Consider the following 23,946-nt stretch of genomic DNA (forward strand, 5'->3'; position numbering starts at 1 on the left):
TTATTTTGTCCACTTTTTCACAGTTAAACCACAACACTATTACTTTTGTTACAGCTGGGAGAACAGCATCTGACAGTCTGGTTGATTGTATTTGATATGTCTCCACACACCTTTTTCTTATTTCTGTATAAATCCTTTTTTCATCTCAGTAAGTCATATTTACCCAGTCAGAGGGATAAACCCAGCAGGATTATAGTATCTCCACTGTGGGCCATGGGGAATAGATAGAGTTTGGAAGGCAGCCTCATAAATAAGATGCAAAGGAAGACGACACACTGTATGTGTAAGGACTTTGATTTTTTTCCCTATAATGTCCCCCTGGGGAACAATAAAGTTTATCTTCTTACTTTTATCTGTTTTATGGTGTGCATAATGAACTCTGGCAGGCCTCATGCTTTTTTTCTTTTTCTGTCATTTAAATGTAACTTCAAATTTAGCATTTGCAATATCTGTCGTCACAAGTAAATGTTATCCCATTCTTGTTTATGCAAAACACTTTGCTGTTTTATATAATAAAGCTGGGGTAGACAAAAATATAGAAGGAAAAAAGAGACTTGTCATACAAACACACAGCACACACCGACACAAACAACACAACCACAGCCTTTGGCTAAACTTGTTGAATCACCTGCTGTCACAGTAAATCTACCTGCCACACAGCGACTTCAACACATTAAGACATTACAGGACAATGACATCAGAGAGTCTCTCAATCAAAACAGTAAAAAAAAAAAAGTGTGTTGTAATTTAATAGTGTGGAATTGTGGGAGTTTTTCCTCACCACCATTAATGGTTTTCTGTTTTTTTGGAATCCTTCAGTGTCTGTGAAGAAAGCACAGAATTCAAGCAGTTTTTACATTTAAAGTGTTTTACTGCTGCGGCACAATCGACAGAGACGTTAGGAAATGGCTGGGAGCTAAGACTTATTGTTTGATTTTTTTTTCTCTGATAACTTATGAACCAGATGTTCAGGTGGATTATACCAGAAGCTGAATTACCTGCAGATGTGTCCTACGCTCCATAATAGATGGATCAGAGGAGTTTCACTTCAAAAATCTATACTTCTGGTGGCTCACCCTTTGACTTGACCGAGCATAGAAAATGACTTTAAATTATTTTTTGTCAGACACAAGACATCTCAACATAACTCAAGCTGCACTCCTTTATTTCTCTAATAATTTATTAACCAAATGTTTAGCTGGTTTTAACCAGCGGCCAAATTATCTGCAGACGTGTCCTCCTCTCCATAACAACGGAAGGGGGGATTAAAACTGTTAATCGAATAAATCAGAGTTTTTGCCTGCACAGTTCAGTGGACACAGGACAGGAAGTCTCCCGCGACTCTGAGCTAAGCTGCATAACATTTGCTCGGCTTCTTTCTCTGATAATTTAAGATCCAGACATTCAATGACTAAATTCCTTCATCTTGTTGAAATTCATAGTTGAAGTTGATGTCATCATCGGAAAAAACACAGCTCAGAAATGACGTAGGTCTAGTTATTTTAATGTGCAAAAGTTGCATATTATAACTACTATAAATTTTATATTTTAATCTGATTAATCAGGTTATATTTCATCAAGTGTAGCTATATTATGAATTCAACGTGATTCCAGCAACACATTAAAGCAACACTATGTAGTATTTTATTACCTCAAAATAATTTTTCTAAACTCATTGAAGTGGTAGAAAATGGTTAATATGATGAATGGTGCCGCCACTGCAAGCTGGGCTGGACGGCCGGCCAGCCTCCCTCAAGCTCTGGAGCTCAGCTCGGCATGGACCTACCGGCAATGACGACGGCTGCTGGCAACGATGCCGGTGCCATTGGCGTTGTCGGTAGCAACGACTGCCGGCAACTGCACTGCTACCGGTAATGACGGTGCCAAACAAATTCATGTAGACACAGGTAGCAGAGAGTTGCTCTTCTCAACCGGAGTAGGCTACCCCGAATCCTACATAGTGTTGCTTTAAAAGATAAGACTAGTGCCACAGTAAGTACATTCATATTGTAGTATTAGTATTGTAATAATACACCTAGCAAAAAAGACAAACCCTAATCTATTTATGTCTACAAATGCTGCTAAATGGATAGATTGTTGCCTAAACTAAATGTCATTGTGTTGTTTCACCAGTGCAGTGACAGTAAAGTATCTTGAATCTTGAAAATGACAAAACATTGTCTTCAGATAAAAATGTGACGTGAGTATTTTTATACAGCTTTTATGTGAATGTAATGATTACAGTGACAGACGCTGCCTGAAGTCTACCTGTTGCTGTTCTTTCAATGTCATCCCAACTCAGCTTTGTTTTCTCATCATCACACATCTCCTCTCCTTTTCTTACGATCTCATTCCCTTCCCCATCCCACTTTTTCTGTTTCTGCTCCCAATCCATCTCTTCTACCATTATCCCCCTTTTTCTCCACCTACGGCCATTCATCTATCTTTCCTCTTCCTTCCACCACCGGTGTTTTTCTCTCTTCCTCTCCCAGTAACCTTTTGTCTCCCATCCTTCTTCTGCTGAGGTGCTTTCTGCACCACCACCACCTACACTGTTGTTTGTCATTTCACCCCACTGTTGCATTGCTAAACCTGACTCTCCTCGTTTTATCTGTCCACATATGTTTCCCACCTCCGGCAACCTTCTCCTTATACCAGAGATGTATCAGTTTTCGGTGTCAGAGGGGGCGAGTACGGGGACGCCGGTGGGACGTGTCATCGCCATGGATGCGGACATGGGAGAGAACACCGACATGAGCTACCTGATCAAAGAGGGAGGGGAGCTCTTCAAGGTCACAACTGATATGCAGACACAGGAAGCTATTGTTTCCATCAAGAAGGTGCGTTTAATCTAAAGGTCTCCTACACTGGTCGTATTGTTGTTGGTGGTGATTCACTCATCCTTTCCCTCAGAGCATAGCAACAAGACGGCAACAAGCTGCATGATTGAACTAAGTCATTTCTACCTGTGCTTTAAATTTACAAACACAATTTTGTATGCACTGTGCTGGGAAATGATTGTTCTAATATCAGAGTCAATACCTTCACCGAGCACAGTAGCCACATTGTCGTTTTAAACCATAACACCTCAAGCCTTGTTACACACATGCTGATTGGGATTTTGTAAGTAATAAACAAGTTGGCCTCTGCTGAGCGACTGTAGAGCTTTCCTCTTAGTCAGCTGAGCATCTCTTTTCAGACAGAAAACTCAACATCCATAGAATTGGGGGAGAAAGAGAGAAGATTGGTCTTTGATGATTGATGATCATTGGTTGCCCGCTGGAGTTTGACAGGTAGCTGTCACTACTGTGTCTCTTCAACAGTTGAACTGTTTTCAGTTTCTTTCCCCACCTTGCAATCTGTGACAAAAAAGAGTGGGAGAAAAAAACATTGTAGCAGTTGCATCTCTTCATTGAGACACACAGATCTCAGAAGTGTTTCTCCTGAGTGACACGCCACTTCTGTGAATGGAGCACTAATGGGAAAATGACCCATGTGACATTGCAATGTTTTGGTTCAATGGAGTGCTGACAATGTGGCAGTGGCAGCCATATGAGCCAGCAGGAGTGATGTTTGCCTAACCCAGTGCCCGCTTCACAATAACTTGAGAGAAAGCATCAGTTTGTTTGTGAAGGGATATGTGTACATTGATGCAGTGGCTGACTTCTGGCTCCGAGGGCTGGAATCTATATTGCATGAGTGTAGATTCATTCATTATTATTGTAATGTAATATAGCCTCTGGCCATCAGTATCAGTGCTGGGCATGTTGCCACTTCAAATGCTGGACGGCCTGAGATTGCTCATGGATTGTTTTTTTCCTCTTCCAGCCTCTGGACTTTGAGAGCAAGCGTATACACAACGTCGTGGTGGAGGCTGTAAATAAACACGTGGACCCTCGCTTCGTGGACTTAGGCTCCTTTCGAGACCAGGCCATTGTCCGTGTCAGCGTGTTGGACATAGATGAGGCGCCCATATTTCAACCAGCAGAGGGAGCCATCATGGAAGTGCTGGAGGACGCCAAAGTAGGAGCGTTGGTTGGCGTCGTTACCGCTAGAGATCCAGACGTGAAGAATAAAAGCATCAGGTAAGGAATCACCAAATAAGAAAAAAAAATCATTACATATGATTTCAGAATAATACTTTTCATTATCCTTAGTTGGTTCACACTAGGGATGGGACTTTTTTAGACAAATCGACAAAAAATCGACACATGCTCCCCTCTACAAATAAAATAGAGTGTCAACTTGTCGAGGGGGCTTGTGGGATATCCATGTGTAAATTGCATTTTGTCTTTCAATATTTCCTATTCAAATAAACAGCAGAAAGTGCCACTTTTCCCCTAATGAAATAAAATATTTTAAATAAAACAAATCCACTTTTTCTAAATGGGATAGCTACTTGACCCTCATTCTACTTCACATGTGACGGGAGCGTGCGCGCATGCTGACAGGCGACAGAGTCAAGAGATCTGCTGTCCGGGCTCCCTGCAGTCTAGGTGATGGTGCGCTGTTGATGACGAGTCCGGCACCGCAAAAAGGGCAAAACCTTTGGCAAAACAGGTGGATGCAATGGTTGCATTCTTCGTAGAGGACCGCGGACATGCATGGAAAAAAAAAAAAGAAAGAAAGAAACCGAATGCGTGCTGCCTCGTCCGCTCGTGTCGACAGCAGTGTTAATAAACCACAATAAAATCACGTGTAACCCCCCACCCGCATATCTGCTGCTGCTGTTAAAAAAAAAAAGGGCCGACAATTCGACAAAAAGTCGACACATGGGCCTCGACAATCGATTTTCCAAATCCCGTGTCATTCCCATCCATAGTTCACACCCGTGCTAACTGATAACACTGCACCCTGTGTTAACACGACAATGATCCACACTGGAATGCAAACTATACTTGAAATGTAATAGATCGAGCAGACTAGGGCTTTAAACAAGGGATTGTTTCTGACCCAACAGTGCTGAGTTTGTACTTATGTTTGTGCGATGCCACTCGGAAATGATATTAAAACCTCTGGGCTGTGTTAAAACTGTGGCATCGATGAAAAATAGATGGAAATACAGAGATGGGATTAAAACACTTCTTAGATACTGTAGGTACACAGCTGCTTTTTCGCAACAGCCCGATAAAAATATACCTGCCAAAACACTGGCAATAACACATTGCCGTGGGAAGATATTACTTCCCTAATGTGAATAACAACATCACGAAGCAAAGTTTTGCATGACAATGAGTACCTCTGTTTTTATGTGGCTTGGACAGGACACTGTAGCACCGCAACACTGGCAGCCAGAACACAGGCCTGCTATCACACATTTGCTGCATCTACTGTGTGTTACTCTGTAACGCTGTAAACTGTAGTCGATTTTTTTTTTGTCAGAACAAAATTTGCCCTATGAAAAATGCAACATTCCAAACTACATCTCGCTAACTACAAGTGAATACATGGGTAGCTGATAGGTTTGAGAGCAAAATCTTTTCTTTTAGCAATTCCTCTTGAAGATGGAATGAAGGCACAAGCAAACACTGAACAGTAAGACTAGTACGATAGATGGAGCCATAAGACGTCTCTCTTTTCTCTTCTCTCAGATCACAATGTGTGATAAAAACAGTATCGTTGGGCAATCTTCTACACCAAGGTCTGTGCTTTATGTGTCCTCAGAAGAGCAATTGTAGTGTAAGAGGGGAATATAGATAAGGGCTAAGACAGTCTCACTGACGGAGTATACTCCGACACACGCAGGGGCCTGTGCAAATTACCTCGATTAAACATGCATGAGGCTCAGAGTTCCAGGTGTAATAAAGTACAACACAATGGCAGCGCTGTCGTTCACCAGTGTCTTGGCAGCCTGCACCTGCAAGCATGCATGTGTGTGTGTGTGTGTGACAGAGAGAGAGAGAGGGAGAGAGAGACGTGTTCAAGCATATATGAGTATGTGTGCGACTGTGCGTACATGTGTTTGAGTAAGTGAATGGGCAAGTGAGTGAAAGGGGGGGTCAGAGGTTGGCCAGTAGCCACCCACTAGATAGAGAGCTCACGGCCTCTGACATTACTCAACACACCCTCCTTAAACCCGACATAATCATGCACCAGAGTGATCAGCGTGGGGATCTAAGACCACCCCTTTTGGAGAGAGTCATTCTTCCACATCGAGCTGCAAATGGAAGCATGTGACATAGAACAGCTAAAACAAACAAAGCCTGACATTGGATAAAGATTCAACCAGGTGAGTCAAACAGCATACATGTAGGTGCACCTCAGAAGAAGATGCTCTCAAATACAAAGCAAGAGATTATTGCCACATGGTGAAAAACTGCAGCCAGCCAAGTTTGTGTTTTTGCCACAGAATGACAATGTTTGGAAGAAAGAGTTCATGATTCTAAACAGTGGGAGAATTTATGTTCATGAGGAAAAGGATTGGTAAGAGACTAAAAAACATGGTAATGATGCCACTCCTCCCACTCCTCCCACTCCCATCCCACAAGAGCCAACACATACTGGAGACAGAAGGTCTATATTCATTTTTATTTCTTATTTAACATGCTTGACAATTAAAAGAGTCATCACCTGGTTTTTTACATATCCAATCCCCCTTAAATTGCTTTGAATCAATTATTAAAACTCATTAAAAAATCAAACATAGAGCTTGTTCTGACACTTTTTCATACGAAAACTTTCTCTGATGAGAGTAAGCGCGAGGTTTTGACTGGTCCGGATGTTCATTGTATTAATATGTAATGAGGCGCGCATTGATTGGACGCAAGTGGGCGACATGCAGGCTGTATTGGAAACCGCATACTATGCTGCTCTCTGTCGTGTACCTTAACCATGTTATATAACTTCATAAAGTAAAACAAAATTGTATCGGTTCATTGTAAAACATGTATTTATTGATGCAAATGTGGCGGTTCCAAACTACTTGTAGTTTCTAAGCGGAAGGGGGTGGAGACGAGGCGGGACGAGGCGCATCGAGTCGGGATGGCGAGGAGCAGGGGAGACGAGGGGATTGGATGGAGGGTACGAGCCAATGCGAGCCTTCCGTGACGGATGGATAGCATTGGTCAATTTCTATGCAGGCCTACGGCTGATAGACTGAATGGATTTATTTGGTTCTTTTTGCTGTTCCTATTGTGCAGATCGGACTACAGGACCATAATCGCTGTACAAATTATGTAAATAATAATTACCAATCTTCCAAATGGTAGACCATACCTTTTAAGAAGTCTGATTATGTGGGGGGGGAAAAACACTATTATACAATAAATTGTGCAGCACATAATAATGGACACAGATAGAGGGAGGTGTACATCTAATCCAGCCACATCCAGTTACTCCTCTAAATGGGATGCACGTGCACATCCATGTGGGTAATGTGTTTGTATGAGTTAGTTCTCATGTGTACAGAAAAAAAATCTCATTTCATACACAGGTTATTTTCAGGGCATTTTATGTGAATGTAGTCCCACAATGCCTCGTAAACAGCAGAGGAAATGGTTAATAATCAGAATTCTGTTTCATTTATTGACATTCACTGACATGAATGAAAAAAAAAAACAGATGCAGCAGCCACACTATTACAGTATATTAAGAATGCATGATCAGAATCCAATTGTATCCACATGTCTTTCTTTGTACCACATCAATTTGGTTGGTATGGTTTCTCTTGACATTGTGCATTATATCTACAACATGTGACCATCATTCTCATGAGACCTGGGAGGATGCTGGCTGGCATGTTTGTCAGAGAGGCTGAGCGAGCCGATAATGCCCATGGTGCTTCTTTATGGTCTATGTGGGCATGAGTAAGCCAGCCAGCTGTGAGCGTGTGATGAGGGAGAGGAGCTAAGAACAAAGAAACCTTTCAGCAGATTTTTGTTGACTCACCAATCTTTTGAGAGCACCAAGTACCCCAAAGAACGGAAAGATGCATTTGTGGGTTTTTTTCTAGAGTGCACAATGAAAATTTAATGTTTGTTTTCTTACACCGAAAAGGCAAAGAAAAAGTCAGAGTATAGCGGCTTTCAGTCAGGGGACACAGCACTATTAGAGTCACAGGACCTGTGACAAGGCTACAGTAAATGCCTTGAAAATATAATTACTTAAACCCTGGTCCCTTCTGTGGAAGCTGTTATTCTTTGTTTCAGCCTGAAGTCAACTCTCCATGTCCTTGTTAAGCTTATGTAAAAAATACAAATAACCCAAATGACTTGATAATTGAAATTCCTGTTTACTGTAGACCCCAGTTTTCTCTCTTTCTTGACATCTACAATGCATGACGTCTGTTGTTCCAGGTTCTCCATCGATCGGACCACAGACCAGGAGATGATCTTCCATATCGATCCCGATTCGGGAGCCATCACACTGGGAAAGATTTTGGACCGAGAGACCGCAGGCTGGCACAATATCACCGTGAAGGCTGTAGAAGCAGGTACGTTGTTGAGCTTGTCTCATTATGTCATCCTACTGCAGGGAAGAATGAGGTGTTGTTCATCATGTAGTGCTCTTCTCACCTCGCTGAAACGTCTGCAATAACATATAATTAATTCTGCTGTGGACAGTCTGATCCAAGACAATAGTTTAGTTTTCACTTTACGCACTTGAACACTTGTGCATCATAACATGTCAAAGCAAAGCCTTGAAGAGCATGCTTTCCAGATAATAACACTGTAATGGCAAAACAATGAAAAAGTAATTAAAATTCATTCTCATGATTTTTATAATTATAGCCATTTCGCATTATGCAAGGAAAAAAAAGAAAAACAAGGACACAACGACAAAACTTACACAAGTGACAGCTGAAACTTCTGACAAGGAAACTACTTGCATTTGTTTGAACAAATTACACTTTCAGTTTTTTAAAACAAGCCAGTTAAAATGACTCCATTGATTGGCATGCTACTCCCAGTGCCTGCCAGTGATGGAGACTCCACAAGTTGAATTGGCTGTCGAACATTTGCCGACTCCCACCAGGGGTGATAAGGGGTGACAGACAAGCTCAAACTGCTGCTGTGATCATTAGCTGCTAAAGCTTCTGGCTCATTTTAGATGGCTTTTAGCCTTGAGAAAGGCAGAAAATAGGACAGAAATATATGGTTGAAGAAACGGATGTAGGATTTTGTTGTAAACAACTTTTTCATCTCTGAAGTTACAGGATGTATCAGGGGATAAAATGGTTTAATGACTAACATCAGTAATGTGCAGTATTTTTTAGGCTGATGGCATGGATTTGATGCTTCTTTTAGCTGTGGATGAAACAAAAAAAAATGTGAGTCTGACATTAATATTTTTAATCAAAGGTCACAAGCATCATCAATATAGAATCAGATGTTTAGCTTAGATATGTTTGTGGTTATTGATTCTATTAGACTTGTCAATCACTTCTGGGATGATACCAGCTTTTCAATAATTTGTTTTGAATATTAATGTTTTTGCTACAGTTTTCACAAGGAAAACAACTTGTCAGCTTGAAATCACACTGAACCGACTTTATTTGTCCTGCCAGTCCATCAAAAACATCATAGTCTGAGAATTAGCTGTCAATGCACTCGCTGTCACTTTTCTGATATCAGTGGGGGAGATACAGTCCTAATTTTATCCCTTTTCATAGAGCTGACAGGACATGTCACTGAAAGTGAAGGGAGAGCTTACATATTTTTTTCATATGCTGATTCCTGTTGTCTTAGTAAAGAACATGAAGGATGTAATAACTCGGAGGAAACTGGGAAGTTATTATGATACACAATTAGAAGTTAGCTAGAGAAAGACCCTGGTATTCCCTGGCTTTTTCAGTCTTATACAGATGAAGTGATTTTGTGATTGCAGTGAAAGCAGAGGAGATTGCGTTCTGCATCTTACTGGTATCCACTATTGCACACAAGAGAGAAGAAGAACACAGTGCATTTAAACTAAGCTGATTTTTAAAATGTCTTCATATTTGTTCCTCTCTCATATAGCCCCCAGTCTGAGGGGCTGTACTGTGTATTACTGTGATAATCAATACAGCCTAAACTGAATAGTAAGAAGTCTCATCCAACACAAACATTAAGACAAAATCATTTTTCAGTCGTTTTTTTTTTTTTTTCTTCCAAGCTGTAATTCCCAGGGCAATTTGGCCGCTTTTGTGCTCAGCCTCTTTGTGCTTGGCATTATGTCATAGGCACATTTTAATGTTAATTGAACATTTAAAGCGGTCCTACCCCTTCCAATATCAGTCACAAACACATGCCTGGACTTGATAGATAAAACCTCTCACATTGCCTTCCAATGAAACATCCTCACAGACAGAGTCAGTGGTCAACACCATCAGAATCCCCATCCAGAATGTTTCTTCTTATCACCTGTTAGCTCAGAGTCCAGAGAGCCACAGACACACAGACGGGAGGCTGAGGAAGAAATAAAGGCCACGAGAGAGATGGTAGCAGAAGGGGGAGGAGTATACTTGTGAGGAAACTTGCTGGAGTATTTTAAGAAAGGTCTTCATTTTCTCCATAATGATTTTGTTCCTTTTTTTTTTTTTTTTGTCGGGTGCCTGTGCTCATTAAGGCTGGAGAGCACCAAGGTCAAACCGTCTTAGGACATTGTTAAAACTAAAATTTTGTGGCACGGCCCTTAATTATTCCCCCAGTCCATTACTGACCTTTGAACTATTGTATTGCCACTGCATCAGTATTGGATAAGTGACAACAACTTTCTGACACAGAGCTTCATGTCTGTGCCCCAGGATTAACCCCTGGCTCCAAAACTGCAAGAAACACACTAAATGTCAATTGCAGCACTTCAGTGTGTGGAGTAAGTAAAAAGCTTTTAATTACAAGTTAAGTGTGAGCAAACTGCACTATAATGATACCCCACCAATCAAACACAGGTAGTATATGCTCACATGCCTTCAGAATTCAACCAATTAAAAGTAGCAACCGCTGGCATCTGTTCCTGTACATATTGTCACTGCAAAAGAGGACACAACCTCTCATCTGTATAGTACTTGTCTCCCTTGCAGAGAACACAGAACCTCCCGAGTACTGGAGTAGCATTTAACTGCACTGTCACTAGCCAGGGTACTCGTATTTCCTGACAGTTTTCTCCATAGAAACATATCAGGGTAAGTTAGAGTGACATATAATTTTCAAGAACTGATAGCAAGTATGATATCACCTCGCAAAACTGCTTTTTTACCCAGACAGGTAGGTGGAAAAAAAAGGAGCATCACCCTCAGGGCAAAAAGATACCGAAGTAGCTGGAAAGTCTTTATCTCTCGCACCGTTGCAGGCAAGAGACATTTTCTACAGTCTAACTTTTCTCACTTGCTATCTGGCAAACAAATGCACACTAAAGAGCAAAGCAAAAAAAAAAGCACATTTCCAGAGTACAATGTGTGTTTCACTTGAGTCAAAACCAGGAAGTGTTATCTGTTATTTATTTTTTTTTTTTTTTACAAATTATGCACCGCATAGGGTTTGAAGTGCTCTGCTTAGAAGAACACAGTAGATGCTATTGTAGTGCAAAGCACATGCAATGTGTCAACAAGGGTGGGGAAACATAACAATGTTTAATCATAGATTGGAGGTTACGACCCAGCTGATGGATTCTGCTTCTCTGTCCCATTATATAATCACTCACATGTCTGTGGAGTCTGTGGAGGTGTGGGGGGGGGAGAGGGGGTTCCTGAATACTCAAACAGTTGTTTAATGTGTTTTTGTTTTCCTACATGTGGTAGGTTGACATCATTAATTTGTCAAACAGTGGCCATGCAGAGTGTAGCGCTTATAGGGAACTGAAGGCACAGGGAGACAGAGTCACTCTGTTTCATTGTTAATAGTCTCAAAATGTTGTAAATACGAAGACATACCATTGTCATCAAGGCTATCTACATTTTGTTGTTTATTGTGTATTGATATGTTTTACAGAGAAGTGGTATTCTCTGAGATGAATATAAAGTGAACCTTTTGTTCAGTCGCTCATTCATGATTCAAACCCCATTCAATGGATTTTAATGAAACACAACAGCAGCATTTTTATATTAAAACTATTGCACTGATTACTATTATCACTTTTTTTTTTACTCATTTGTGAAATAAGGGGCGATTGTATTTTTCTCCAGTGTATGGCCAATCATCTAGACCACACAGTGTGAGATGTTCACTGGTTGGTCAAAAGGATTGTTGCCAAGGGGGGCATGCTGAATTACAGTACTCTTTAAGGTTTATAAAATAACATGTTACAATTACAGATAGTATAAATAATATGAGTTAAATATCTTTACTAATTAACTTCACTTGACATAGTTAGTTGTGTGGTACAACGGTATCTACAGGTACCTAACTACAGTATTTGGCATCTAGTCGGTTCCTAGCCAGTTGTCAAAGCCAGAACAAATATTTAATCAGTTTCCTTTACAGTTTGCTGCAAAGATTCCTCATTCAACATATATGTATCCAAAACACCAGAGAACTGATAAAAGAAGTGACATTTTATTAGGAGTCTGAGCAGAGAGTCCATGCCCACACAGCCCAGTAGGTCTTCATTTAGCAAAGAAGAAGAGTCAGCGGGAAATCCAAATAGCATATGATTCTGGTGGTATGTGAAATAACTTCAACTGAAAGTGAAGAATCTTCTAAATTGAGATCGCACCTTATTGCCAAGACCAAAAAAAGTACCACATCGATTAAATGATGAAGGCCCTTCACAGTTTTCAGTCACCAGCAGAGGTCTGTTGGCAGAGGCACTGTGAGGTTAGGATCACCGCCAGTTTATTGCTCAGTTTTCAAACAAAGCATGTTGGGTTGTTTTCTTTTTATTTCTGAAAGGGCCAACTCTTGGCAGAATTACCCACTTCTACAGAAGTGATATTGATAAGGATTACTTCACAAAGATGTGTCTTGACATCAGTGAACAAACCAGCACCTCGTTCCTGACTCATGTAGAGACCTTGTGGAGGCGGCAGAGATTAAAAGTGTGGCTGCCAGAATTGTCAAACTTATTAATACATACACTGATCTACTAAGATCCAACATAAGGAGCACTGAATTGCGTGCTCCTGCTAAAATTCTGCGTGTTTGGTTAGGGGGGTCCATGCCTATGTTCCCACAGCCTTATGTTCCCACAGCCCTATGTTCCCACAGTTCTAAGATTTTTCTCAAAATTAGGCCGTATGTTCCCACTGGACTCTCTCTACCTCTCTGGACTCGATCTATGAGGCCTGTCTAGCCTCTACCGGGTCTTTTTTACTAAACTTAACCAACTCTTTTCTTCATTGCCTAAACCCAACCAATGGTGGGACCAAAGGGCTGTGGGAACATAGGGCCTAATTTTCAGTGACAACAAAAGTTAGAAATGTGGGAACATAGGGCTGTGGGAACATAGGAATGACCCCGGTTAGGGCACACAAAACATGTCATTTACTAAGAGTAAATGTCTAAATGCCAACACATGCGAACCGCAGTATTGAAATGAGTGTTTTGTGCGTTGTAATCGTTTCCGCCATGGAGAGTGTGAAGAGGGGCTAATAAACTTTTTGTTGAGCAACAGCAAAGAAGAGACATGGGAGATTATCTGTGGTTGGTAAAACAAGAAGAGACCAGATGAAGTGAAGAGAAGATGAGGAGATATAAGGCGAACAACAAAAGAAAATTTGGTTCATCATAAAACCAGCAAACAGGAAAGAGATGCTTTGACCAGTGTTGAGCAGCAGGTGTAGCTCACCGTCTTAGCTGAGCAGGTAACTGGGATACTGGGCTGTCGTTAATTGGACCGGAGGTGTGAACCATGACACCGAGCTCAGTTGGGACACTCGGGCCACACTCGGATCTAAAAGCCCCAGCCAAAGGGATCAAAGACCGGGTGAAAGGCAGCGTTGATGTCTCTCATTCCCGGTCCCACAGCTAAGCAGCCAGTTTCTGTAGAGGGACGAGAGGAGTGCATCTTTTAACACACCTGAAAAACTTTGCTTTTTTGCTGGAATGAGCGAGATGGGAGGAAACGCAGAGGTGAAAAAACTTTTGCCATGACGTTATTAATTAACTCCCTGTGAGTTGCTAGATCTAACAGCTCCAACATGACATGACTGGATGTGCAACACGTCTGAATTATTATTTATTCCGTCATTCCAAAAATGTTGGAATGACGGAATCAGCATCAGTTTCAGGTTTGGTAAATCACATTCCGTGCGCTTAATAAATCTATTTGCATCTACTCCTCCTCCCAATATTTTGCGCATTCTGGCAGAAACGCCCATATTGCATATTCATTACAGTAAGTAGCCTACGTGCTTAACGGATTGCGCTTGTTCTTTGCCTGTTTGAGAGACGCAATCCTTGGTTAGTAGATCAGCTTCAACATGGGTTTCCACGTGCAATCAAATTTGTGCAAGTTTTTACACACAAACTTTTAGTAAATTAAGCCCTTACCTTTCCATAGGTTCATGGAAGAGGCAATTGTTTTTGGATGATAAGGTCTCTGGTTACAGCACTGACACAAAACTTAATCATGTTATATTGTAGAATGTCATAAAATTCCCTAAGCAATATGCTGCAGGGTAAGGCAGAAGATGAATTCATCTAGACAGACATTTTCCTCACAAAGAACTGATGTCAATGCTGCTGAAGTTCTTTTTTTACACCTTCTGCTTTTGTGATATTTATAAAAGGAATAAGGATTGTGTTTTCATATCTTTGTAAAAGGCGGAATGTCTCTGGGTCGCTCTAATTTGTTGCTCAATTTTCATGTACGATGGATCTTAGGAAAACAAACTGACACCAAACTGTTTGTGTTTAGATGGAAAGTCGAACCGTGATGTGTTGTGTTAGTTTGGTTGGTGTTCAAGCTTTAGAAAGATTGTTATTTGCAGTCATTTTGTGCTGGAAGGTTGTTGGTGTTGTTGTTTTTCATGGGAATGGATGAAAAGCAGCTGGCACAGGCCCGGAGGAAACCTATGCATTTAGAAGCATGTTTATCTTATTTATATTATCCTCTGTATATCAGATATACAACAGGTGTATTCCCAGTTTGCTGAACCTGTTTAATCTTGATGGTGATGAAAATGATTTTCCTCATACATTGTCTACTAGTTCTACAGGGACTCTGGCTCTCAGCGTATTCTCTTCTTCTCACTGTTAACTTGTTTGAGGGCGGCCATGGATAAATCCATAAATCAACACCTTTCATAACGTTTTTGTCTTTGAAGGGAAGGGTAATTGTTTGAAAAAGAAAAAAAAAAGTAATTGTTAAATTGTTGAGATGTTAATTTTTCATTAAGCACGTATGACAATTTGCCCATTTAACAGGATGTTTTAAATAATTCAGTTTGTTCAGAACACCTTGGATTTTTTTATGCTGCGAGCATGGTGGGGCATTTAGGGCTGTTAGTTCTTGAATAAACTGTAATGAAGAGATTTTGGTCAGACACTAGTGAGTCTATGCAGTTGAAGACAAATGGCTGTAATACTTTGCAGGCTCTGTGCCTTCACGGTCGGGCCACTGGCTTAGTAAAGAGACCTGAGGCAGACACTACAGAGTACATCTGTATTCTCCCAAAAGTGGCATTTTAAACCAAACTCTTTCCTCCAGCAACGAAGATGAACCGTTTGGTCATGAGCAGCATGACACTCGTGACACACACCCACGCACACGCGTGCAGGCACGAGCATGTTCGCAACGACATGCATACACGCTCTCACATCCTCTCCCCTGAAGTTATGTCAGTGTTATTCAGCGCCTGAGAGATCTACCATAGTTATTTTGAAAGATTCGCAACAGCTGGTGTGTGCCGCACAGATGCAGAGCATGCCAATAATCTGTTGAAATCCTTTTATTCTCCTTCTCTATCTGAAGACAGATTTAGAACAGCACCACTTAGTCCAGATGAATGAACCTGTCTCACTGAATAACTCTTTTTTTCCCCATGGAGAGAGTTTGGGGTGGGTAGGGGTGGGGCATACTCACATTGTTTCATCTGTTTTCAATTCTGGGAATTGAAATGTAAAATGAGTAACATTTGATGATTGCTGGTTTTCATTCTGGCACAGCGGGGACAGCAGCATAATGTGAAGACAAAATTAGAAGAAGAGAGGAGATATCTAGCAGGCTGAGCTCTCTGTGCATTTATGTTCTTGCTGCTCCGGCAAAAAGCAGTCAATTAAAACCCAGCATTGATGTGAGGATTATGCTATTAGTTGAGACCGGCATTCTCATTAGCTGCTGTGCCACTGTTGGGCAGAACTGCATGGTGAGTGAGGGAGAGGGAGCTTGAGAATTTGCTCACTGTAGTCCTCTGATTATCGTTTTGACTTGCTCTCTTTGGTATACCTGTATCAGCTTTTTTGTCTATCAAGCCGGTGGCCCACCTGTATGTCAGCTGTCAACATTTGTGTCACGTTGCCCCTCCATAGCAGCAGCATTTCTGACCCCACCTATAGGTTTCTGTTGTGGCCTGACATTTAATTTCAGCATTGTATTGTCCTGTGAAAGATACCTGTAACCATGAAATCTGTGGTTGGGCCACAATTAGACACCTGTACTGTATGTGTATGAGGAAAGCAAGCACCAACCATGAATGAATTTGGGTAAGGTTTGTCAGTTTAAGCAAACTCATCACCTGCTGAAGCCTTAATACCTTTGTTATAGGTAAATACATTTAAAAATGTGTCTTATCAAGGACCCTGTCCTCAGGGCCGTCAGAGGACCAAAGTAAAGTAGAGAAATTAACAAGATGTAATTGAAACGATCTAAAATTTACTTCATTTTTTTATCATTAAGGGCAATTTAAATCCATAATCTTACCTTATTTTACCTCCAGCTGCTTCTGTTTCTAATCTTGCTGATCGTTAATTTGTTTCTAATGTGATCTTCTGTTACTTTTCTGCTGTAATACAGCACTGTATAGATGACAGTAGCAAGTGAGGCCATTCCCCCATTCTGGTGAAAACAAACTGCTGGCTTTGACTGGCGGTAAATACAAATCCCACCGTAGTCCGTCTTGATTTCGCCTATCTAACATTAACCGGCATGGAAACCTCCTGCAGTAGCTAACGTTTGTCAGGCAGACAGCTATATCACGTTGTAATATCAAAAAAATTAAAGAGTTAGGGAATGTATGTCCATACAGCCTACCGGAGAATGACCCCACTCAGCGGCGAGAGGTGTGGTATATAATGCTGAGTGATACGTGCCGATGAACTGTCGCCGTAGTGCAGCGGTTAGAACAGTTACCACAAGTGCGGGTGATCTGGGTTTGAAACCCGTAATATGTGTATTTCTTTTCCTTGTATATTTGCCCACACATTATGTACATTTTTAGAACAGACCTTCGGAAATTTTCGGAATGGCGGACCTTCGGAATGGTGGTCGTCCCCCCGAAGGGTTTACCACACAAGCACATGTGGACTAGCCACGTCCCACGGCTTGCAGTTTTTGTCCATTCTTCGTACGGTCTGAAGCCATAAATCTCTTCTTTTCCTGTCCCACTCTCTTAAGGGGAGTAGGAAAAATCTTATGTTAGGTTCAACGAAGTGTCCCTCTGCTTCGCGTCGGGCCGAACAACGCCCCTTAGCCGTGGTATAATGAGCATATACCACGGCCTGTCGTGATATATTGCTTAGATATACCACACAACAACTCTTCGGCATTGTGGTTTTTTGTATTAGCGCGTATGGAACACACTGAGGACTTCTCCTTTGTTTTCACCGGTGAGGGGGCGTGGCCTTTTAAGTGACGTAGGGTTGCGGTCTTCTATACCTGTTTTGTTAAATAAATGGGGGCGGTGTTTAGCTCAGTTGATAGAGTAGTGTGTGTGTAGTAGTGTGTTGAGGCTACAGTCCTCACTGCAGGCCCCCCCCCCCCCCTCTCTGCCTCCCCATTTCCTGTCTCTCTTTCCACTGTGCTTTCCATTAAAGAAAAGAAAAAATAAATAAATCAATAAAATAAAATAAATAAATAGCTTAAAGCAGAAGTAAGTGGTCCGGTCGTTTTCGCTAATGCTGCGTTCCAGGCAGGCTTTTGAAATTGTAAATTACAGCTTCAAGTCACAACTTACGACTTTGTAGCGTTCCAGGCAACCCACTCGTGTTTTTCCGACCTGTTTTACCTGTGAAAGTCACTATAACGGCCACTCGTAACTTCCGACCGGTGAACTCGTACCAGATCGAACTGGTACGACTTCACGGTCGGAAAAATACGAGTTTCCTTGAACGCACCATAACAGTCCTCGTCCCTACGTCGCCACATTCACGGCGTTCCTTGGCTGCACACACAGCCCTGCATGCCGTTCTCTCTCCTCATTGGATAAAAACTGTAGGATACGATAAATGTTTTCTCCTCGACTCAGAGCAGAGCAGAGTGACTGACAGACCCGTGTTTCAGACCAAACACTCTATGTAAGTGATTGCTGTCGGAAGATATAACTATTTAAGACTTATATTAACACAAATATATCACTTACCTCTGCTTTAATACAGTTGTATTGAGAAGAGCCAACATTGCCCTTTTATAAAGATGTCCTTTTTCCTCAACCTTAACTTTACCGATATTAAAAGTCTTACTAGTGTGAGCCAAAAATCACTTGTTGTGGCCCTCAGCCTTACCAATGTTAATATTGCATAGAGTTTTTCATAGTTAGATTCAACTCCATTGGCAATAGTTAGTCACCGCTAACTGTTCATTAAAATTTCAAACCCCAGCTTGGATCACTTCACTGTATTAATTTAGTTTTTACATACTGTATATATGCATCAGTAATTCCACAGTGTGAAGGTACTCATTCTTAAGAGTGAGGTCACTTAATTGCACTTAACTATCTGCTATATTTACATAATTACAACAATTTAAATTCATTCAGTGGTGTTCTTTTCAGCACATGGATTTATGTGTTTTCCATCACTGGGTAATTGTCAGTGGCTGTGTGTTATTACATTTTCTGTAGGGTGCCACTCAGATGTGCGAACTGGGTGGCGACAGCTGTGTATACTCATTTATTCATAAGCTGTGTACTCTAATTAACCAGGATATCCAGACCAACACTTGGAGCAGCTAGATCACTTATTTAACACTGAGATAATGTTCTCCCTCTCTTTCTATTTCTCTCCCTAACACACACACGTGTGCGCACACACACTTGGGGCCTCGGGCTCCCTTCTGTACGGTACATAGTGTTTTATGAGTAAAATTGGAAACTCCGTCAGACATTATCATATGATTAAGAATGGGAATTAAGATTCAAGGAGAAGTTGAGCTAATTTGAAGTGGGTTTTGATTGTACTAATTATATAATCTTTTCCTCTCCCACGTTTACATTCCAGCCCATTAAGAAAAATGTCTCGAGAATGCATTGTGGTTTTATTCTGCGTGTTGTATCTAGATGAAGATGGCATGAGAAATAAAATTACAGCACTACATTTGCAATTTTGTCAAAAGCACTTATTTGTCATTATCATCGCGCCGAGGTGCGCTCCTTGCACTCAGACTATTAAACAGCTATATATCGTAGTGTTATTATCAGATTGTGGGGACCTAGAGACAAAAATGGAATCTTTGCTGCCATTTTCATGTCCCTCACTGGAGCTGGAAAATGTCATTCAGGTAATGGGTGCAATTTTAGGAGGCATTAGATTAAAACCCCTCAGCACTTAAGACATAGTATCAAACCACCTGCCGGCTCCCTGAAAAACCGCACGCCTGTGACTTTAAAAAAAGTGATTTTCAGGTTAGAGTGAGACAGGACTGAGCCAGTTTTGTTTGGGAACAAAGAGGGAAGTTTGCATCATAAGAGTGACTATGTGGAGTACTAAAGACTTTGACTAATTTTCCTGGTGTAGTCATGGTTGAAGCTCTGAGTTTCAGTGACCACAGCAAAGCCATAACTAGATCTGCTTTTTGGCTTCTCAAAAATAGATACTTTGTATCTGAATAGGTCTTAGATAATACTTGTATTCATCCTCCAGTGTTACAATGCTCTCCTCACTGGTTTACCAAATTGGATCATTAGATAACTGCTACTTATTCAGAATACCACTGCTTGGGTTTTACTTATTGTCTACAAGTCACTAAATGCTGAGATATTTTCTGTACTGTATATGAGCATTGAGGCCCTTTAAGATCTGCTAAGCTCAGCTAGTGATGCGTGGAGTTAAAGCGAAACAGGGTGAAATGGTTTTTGGCCACAGAACCAGCTCCCAATCACTGTCAAGGCCCTGTCTTAACGCCTTTATATAATCATATACTTTTTCACTCTTGCAAGATATTTAGTTCCCTTATTATACATTTTACTTCAATTCTTCTATGCTTCTTCTATTTCTGTAAAGCACATTGAATGACCTTTGTGATAATGTGCTATACAAATGCCTTATCTCATTGTGAAGGCAGACAAGAGCGTGAACAGCCTTGACTCTTGCCCATGGAGTCTCACACCTTGTGCACACCAGCCTCTTCTGGCAGAAACCAGCAGGTCAGCAGCATGTAAAAGCAGCAGCAGTCCTCTGTCAACATTCACACCGGACCTGTTCGGTCAAAGGACTGTTCGGTGGTCAGTAGCACTTTGGCACAGCGCACAGACTAATACACGATTCCTGCAGTGGCTTGGAAGAAAGAAAATGGGCTGGAAATATAAAAAAGCAGGATTTTGGTCTGCAGTTGTGCGTTTAAAGTGCAAATGAAACAAGAGCCGTTCGGGGTCTGTGTGGACAGCTGTACGGATTAAAGTAAAACCATATCTGTGCTGTTCATGTGTCCAGTGAACGACTGAAAAACTGAGAAACCTAAATTGGTTCCTTGAGAAACGCTCCAATCAAGATCAAAACCTCAGTCACTTATTTTCCATGCACTTATGTGATACTCTCACCCCACTATATCCAACCTCTGTACTCAGTCTACCTCGTCAGACACGGGCAGACAGGTTGTTACCAGCCAGAACATTGATATAAGAGACATACTGTTCTGTACATCTGTTACAGTTCTTTACATCCCATTGTGTTGGACATTTATTGTTGATACAGAATGTATTTTCCCTCTGTCCTTCCTGTAGATAACCATACCATGGCATCCCACTCAGCAGTGAGTATTCGGATTCTGGATGTAAACGACAACCCTCCTGAACTGGCCACACCGTACGAAGCCTCCATATGTGAAGATGCCAAACCAGGCCAGGTAAGCTTGTCTTTATTCTTAAGCTATATCTGTGTTCTCAGTAAGAATCAAAACGTATATGTGATCGGTGTTTGCTGAGCAACAAGTTAATGATGAATGTTATGCAGATAAAGTTTTTGTAGCTTCACAGAAAGTTAGGGCATTCAACACAACACTGTTGTGGCTTTATATATATTTCATTTACGTCATAAGAGCAACAATATTTATGAGTGCTACAGAGATCGGTCAGTTTGAATGGCTGATGCCAAAAACAACCACGTAGGCTACACAGTACTGAACACCACCCATTCATTCATGCAGAAAACTCCAAGCTAATTACTGATATGAAGTGAACTGGAGTGTACTCAGTCATAGATTGGATATTGGAACATCAACGATTTTGTCTCTCAGTACACATTAATAACAAAAGTACTGTGAGAAGTAGATACACTAGACACACACACTTAATTAATGCAAATCACACATTAAATCATTATCACTAACAATCATGGGGCAGTTGAAGTACTGTATTCACACATTACATGAAGTATCCTTACATTAAAAATATACATAAAAAAACAACCTAATAGCCAATTAATGGTCAGGTTTCTATATGTACATTACAATAGTTCCTGCTTGATATAATCTCTCCAACCGTTCATACTGGGCAGTAGTAAAGTGAAAGATCCCCTCCTGGTGCACACCCAGTGCACCAGTGATGGAGGACAATGTCCACAGGCCTCATTATGTTTATCTCAGTTTCAAATGAGTCATCCCGCATTAAGTGGGTATTTTCCAAAGGTGTCATTTGTATCTTGTTTAGTATGAAATATCAACCTGTCTCTTAAAGGACATTTATCTTCTGGGAGTCACTCAGACAGGAAGCAAAGACTAAGTTCTCAAGCTCCTATCTTGACTGAAAACACTGTAAGAGGATCAACATTAATGAAGACGTCAGATACTGACACCAGTATCATTTCCTCTGTGACCTCGTTTGATTTAGACTAAATTGATGAGTCACTGTTAGCAGAATAGTTTCAGGCATGTGAGGAGCCTGCATATAAACTGGATGATGCAGAAGGTGTAGTGTCTTCCCCCCATCTGCACGGTTCTCAGTGTAACCATTAATATCAAGCTCACCAGACATGAAAGAAAAACAGCTGTTCTAAATGTTTTGTAAGGAACTCATGAACAATATTAAAGCCTGAAAAAGAGAAGTGAAAGATACATAACATTCAATGTGTAACAAAGGAAATGCTGAAACTGAGCCTGAGCCTTTTCAACTCAACAGCAATTACAAACAGTAAACATGTAATTATTTTATAGAAATTGACATAAACTGGCAAAGTGTCAAAGGTTTACGATTAAATTGTGTTCAATAGCAGAAGAATATACCTCTATGTCACATCACAAGTCAACATTTAAACACTTGTGTCAGCCCATCGGTGCATAAAAGAAGAAACCACCATCTTTCTCTGCTGACAATTGTCCATTCTTGATCTTGTGAACACGTGATGACAAAGATTTCTTAACGTTCGCTTAACATCTATTTCTGGAGCTTTGAATTCTGTCTGCTTTCTTCAATAAATGGAAAGTTTTCAGGTGTTAGCATGTAGGTCACAGGAGGTCACTATCCATCTAGGTTCTAACCATCTTACCAGCCTGTGCATGAAGTTAGAAAGTTTATACATTTTTATCACATACACTTGGTTTTATTTGCCACTCAGACTCACCAGCCTATTTCTTGTCCTCTTAGAACTGCCTCATTATTTCAATTTTTGGCTTGGATAGTTTTCACTTGCACGGCATGATCTAACGATCCTGACACTTTATACCAAAGCCAATTAATAACTCAGCTTTTGGGCAAGGGCACAATTTGCCAGAGTGTTAGTGCCAGACGGAAACTGTTTTTCCAACGAGTATGTTTATTTTCTCCTCTTCTCAGTGGTTTTCATAGCAGATGCAGATGCAGAAGTCAGTAGGATTAATAATTTACACAATATCAGAATGGTGTTTGCTTGAATAAAGGAGTCTTCTGCTCGCCAGAGGCATGTCATTTAGCTTCTTCATAGAAGACATCAATTATCAATCCTCACAAAGGCTACAAAAAGAGAAATGCTGCTCTACTTACGGTGGTTTTGTACCTGTTTAACAATGTCACACAAAAAGTGAGGCAGCAGTTACTAGAGGATATCATTAATTCCTAAATGTCAAACAGGTGAACTCTGTGAGAACAGAACAGAATCCAAGAATGATTTCTACAGTATATGCATCATTACCCAGGACCAATCAAACAGTGGGAGTGGGTTTGAAATAATCGAGACAAAAGACAGCACCAATCCAGCTCATTCCACTGATCACCATTAAAAATGGACAAAGTCATTAGGGTGTTTTATTCTCCTTACATAGTCAACAGGCCCTGGGCTAAGTTAGACCCAATTATCATGTGCAGAGCAAAGGAATAATTAAAAAAGCAGGGCTTTAAAGTGGGGCCTCCATGCTGGAAGCTGCATTTACATGTGTAATGAGGCTCAGGCCTCTCCTCCCCTTGATCCACAGACTCTTAACCACTTATTGCCCCCCTGTGCCTCAGCAATGCCGTCCGCCTCTAGAACGTTGTCTGGTCTGATCTCTCTCACTCCCACCTCGTTCCCTCTCCCATCTGCGAGAGCCCACATTAACCTTCAGCTCGTAATCACACAGAGATGATTAGTCTTGCAGCAAAAAGATCATTGCTGGCTCCCAGCAATGTAAAAGTAAAGTTTTTTATACTCTCATTAGAGAAAATATGTAATGACATCTTTCAAACTTAAATTAAAAACCAAAAAGGCATTC

At 41.0% G+C, this 23,946-nt stretch overlaps 1 protein-coding gene across 1 annotated transcript in view; it reads left to right on the forward strand.

Annotated features, from left to right (window-relative positions):
• The window catches only part of cdh22 (cadherin 22), an 83,066-nt gene that overhangs the window by 35,084 nt on the left and 24,036 nt on the right, over positions 1-23,946 (forward strand). Inside the window, exons 5-8 of the mRNA XM_083971727.1 lie at positions 2,659-2,840; positions 3,829-4,085; positions 8,295-8,431; positions 21,011-21,132. Coding sequence (XP_083827853.1) covers positions 2,659-2,840; positions 3,829-4,085; positions 8,295-8,431; positions 21,011-21,132 — 698 coding nt within the window. The remainder of the gene's footprint in view (positions 1-2,658; positions 2,841-3,828; positions 4,086-8,294; positions 8,432-21,010; positions 21,133-23,946) is intronic.

The sequence above is a fragment of the Trachurus trachurus genome, assembly GCF_905171665.1.
Source record: "Trachurus trachurus genome assembly, chromosome: 5".
Taxonomy (NCBI): Eukaryota; Metazoa; Chordata; class Actinopteri; order Carangiformes; family Carangidae; genus Trachurus; species Trachurus trachurus.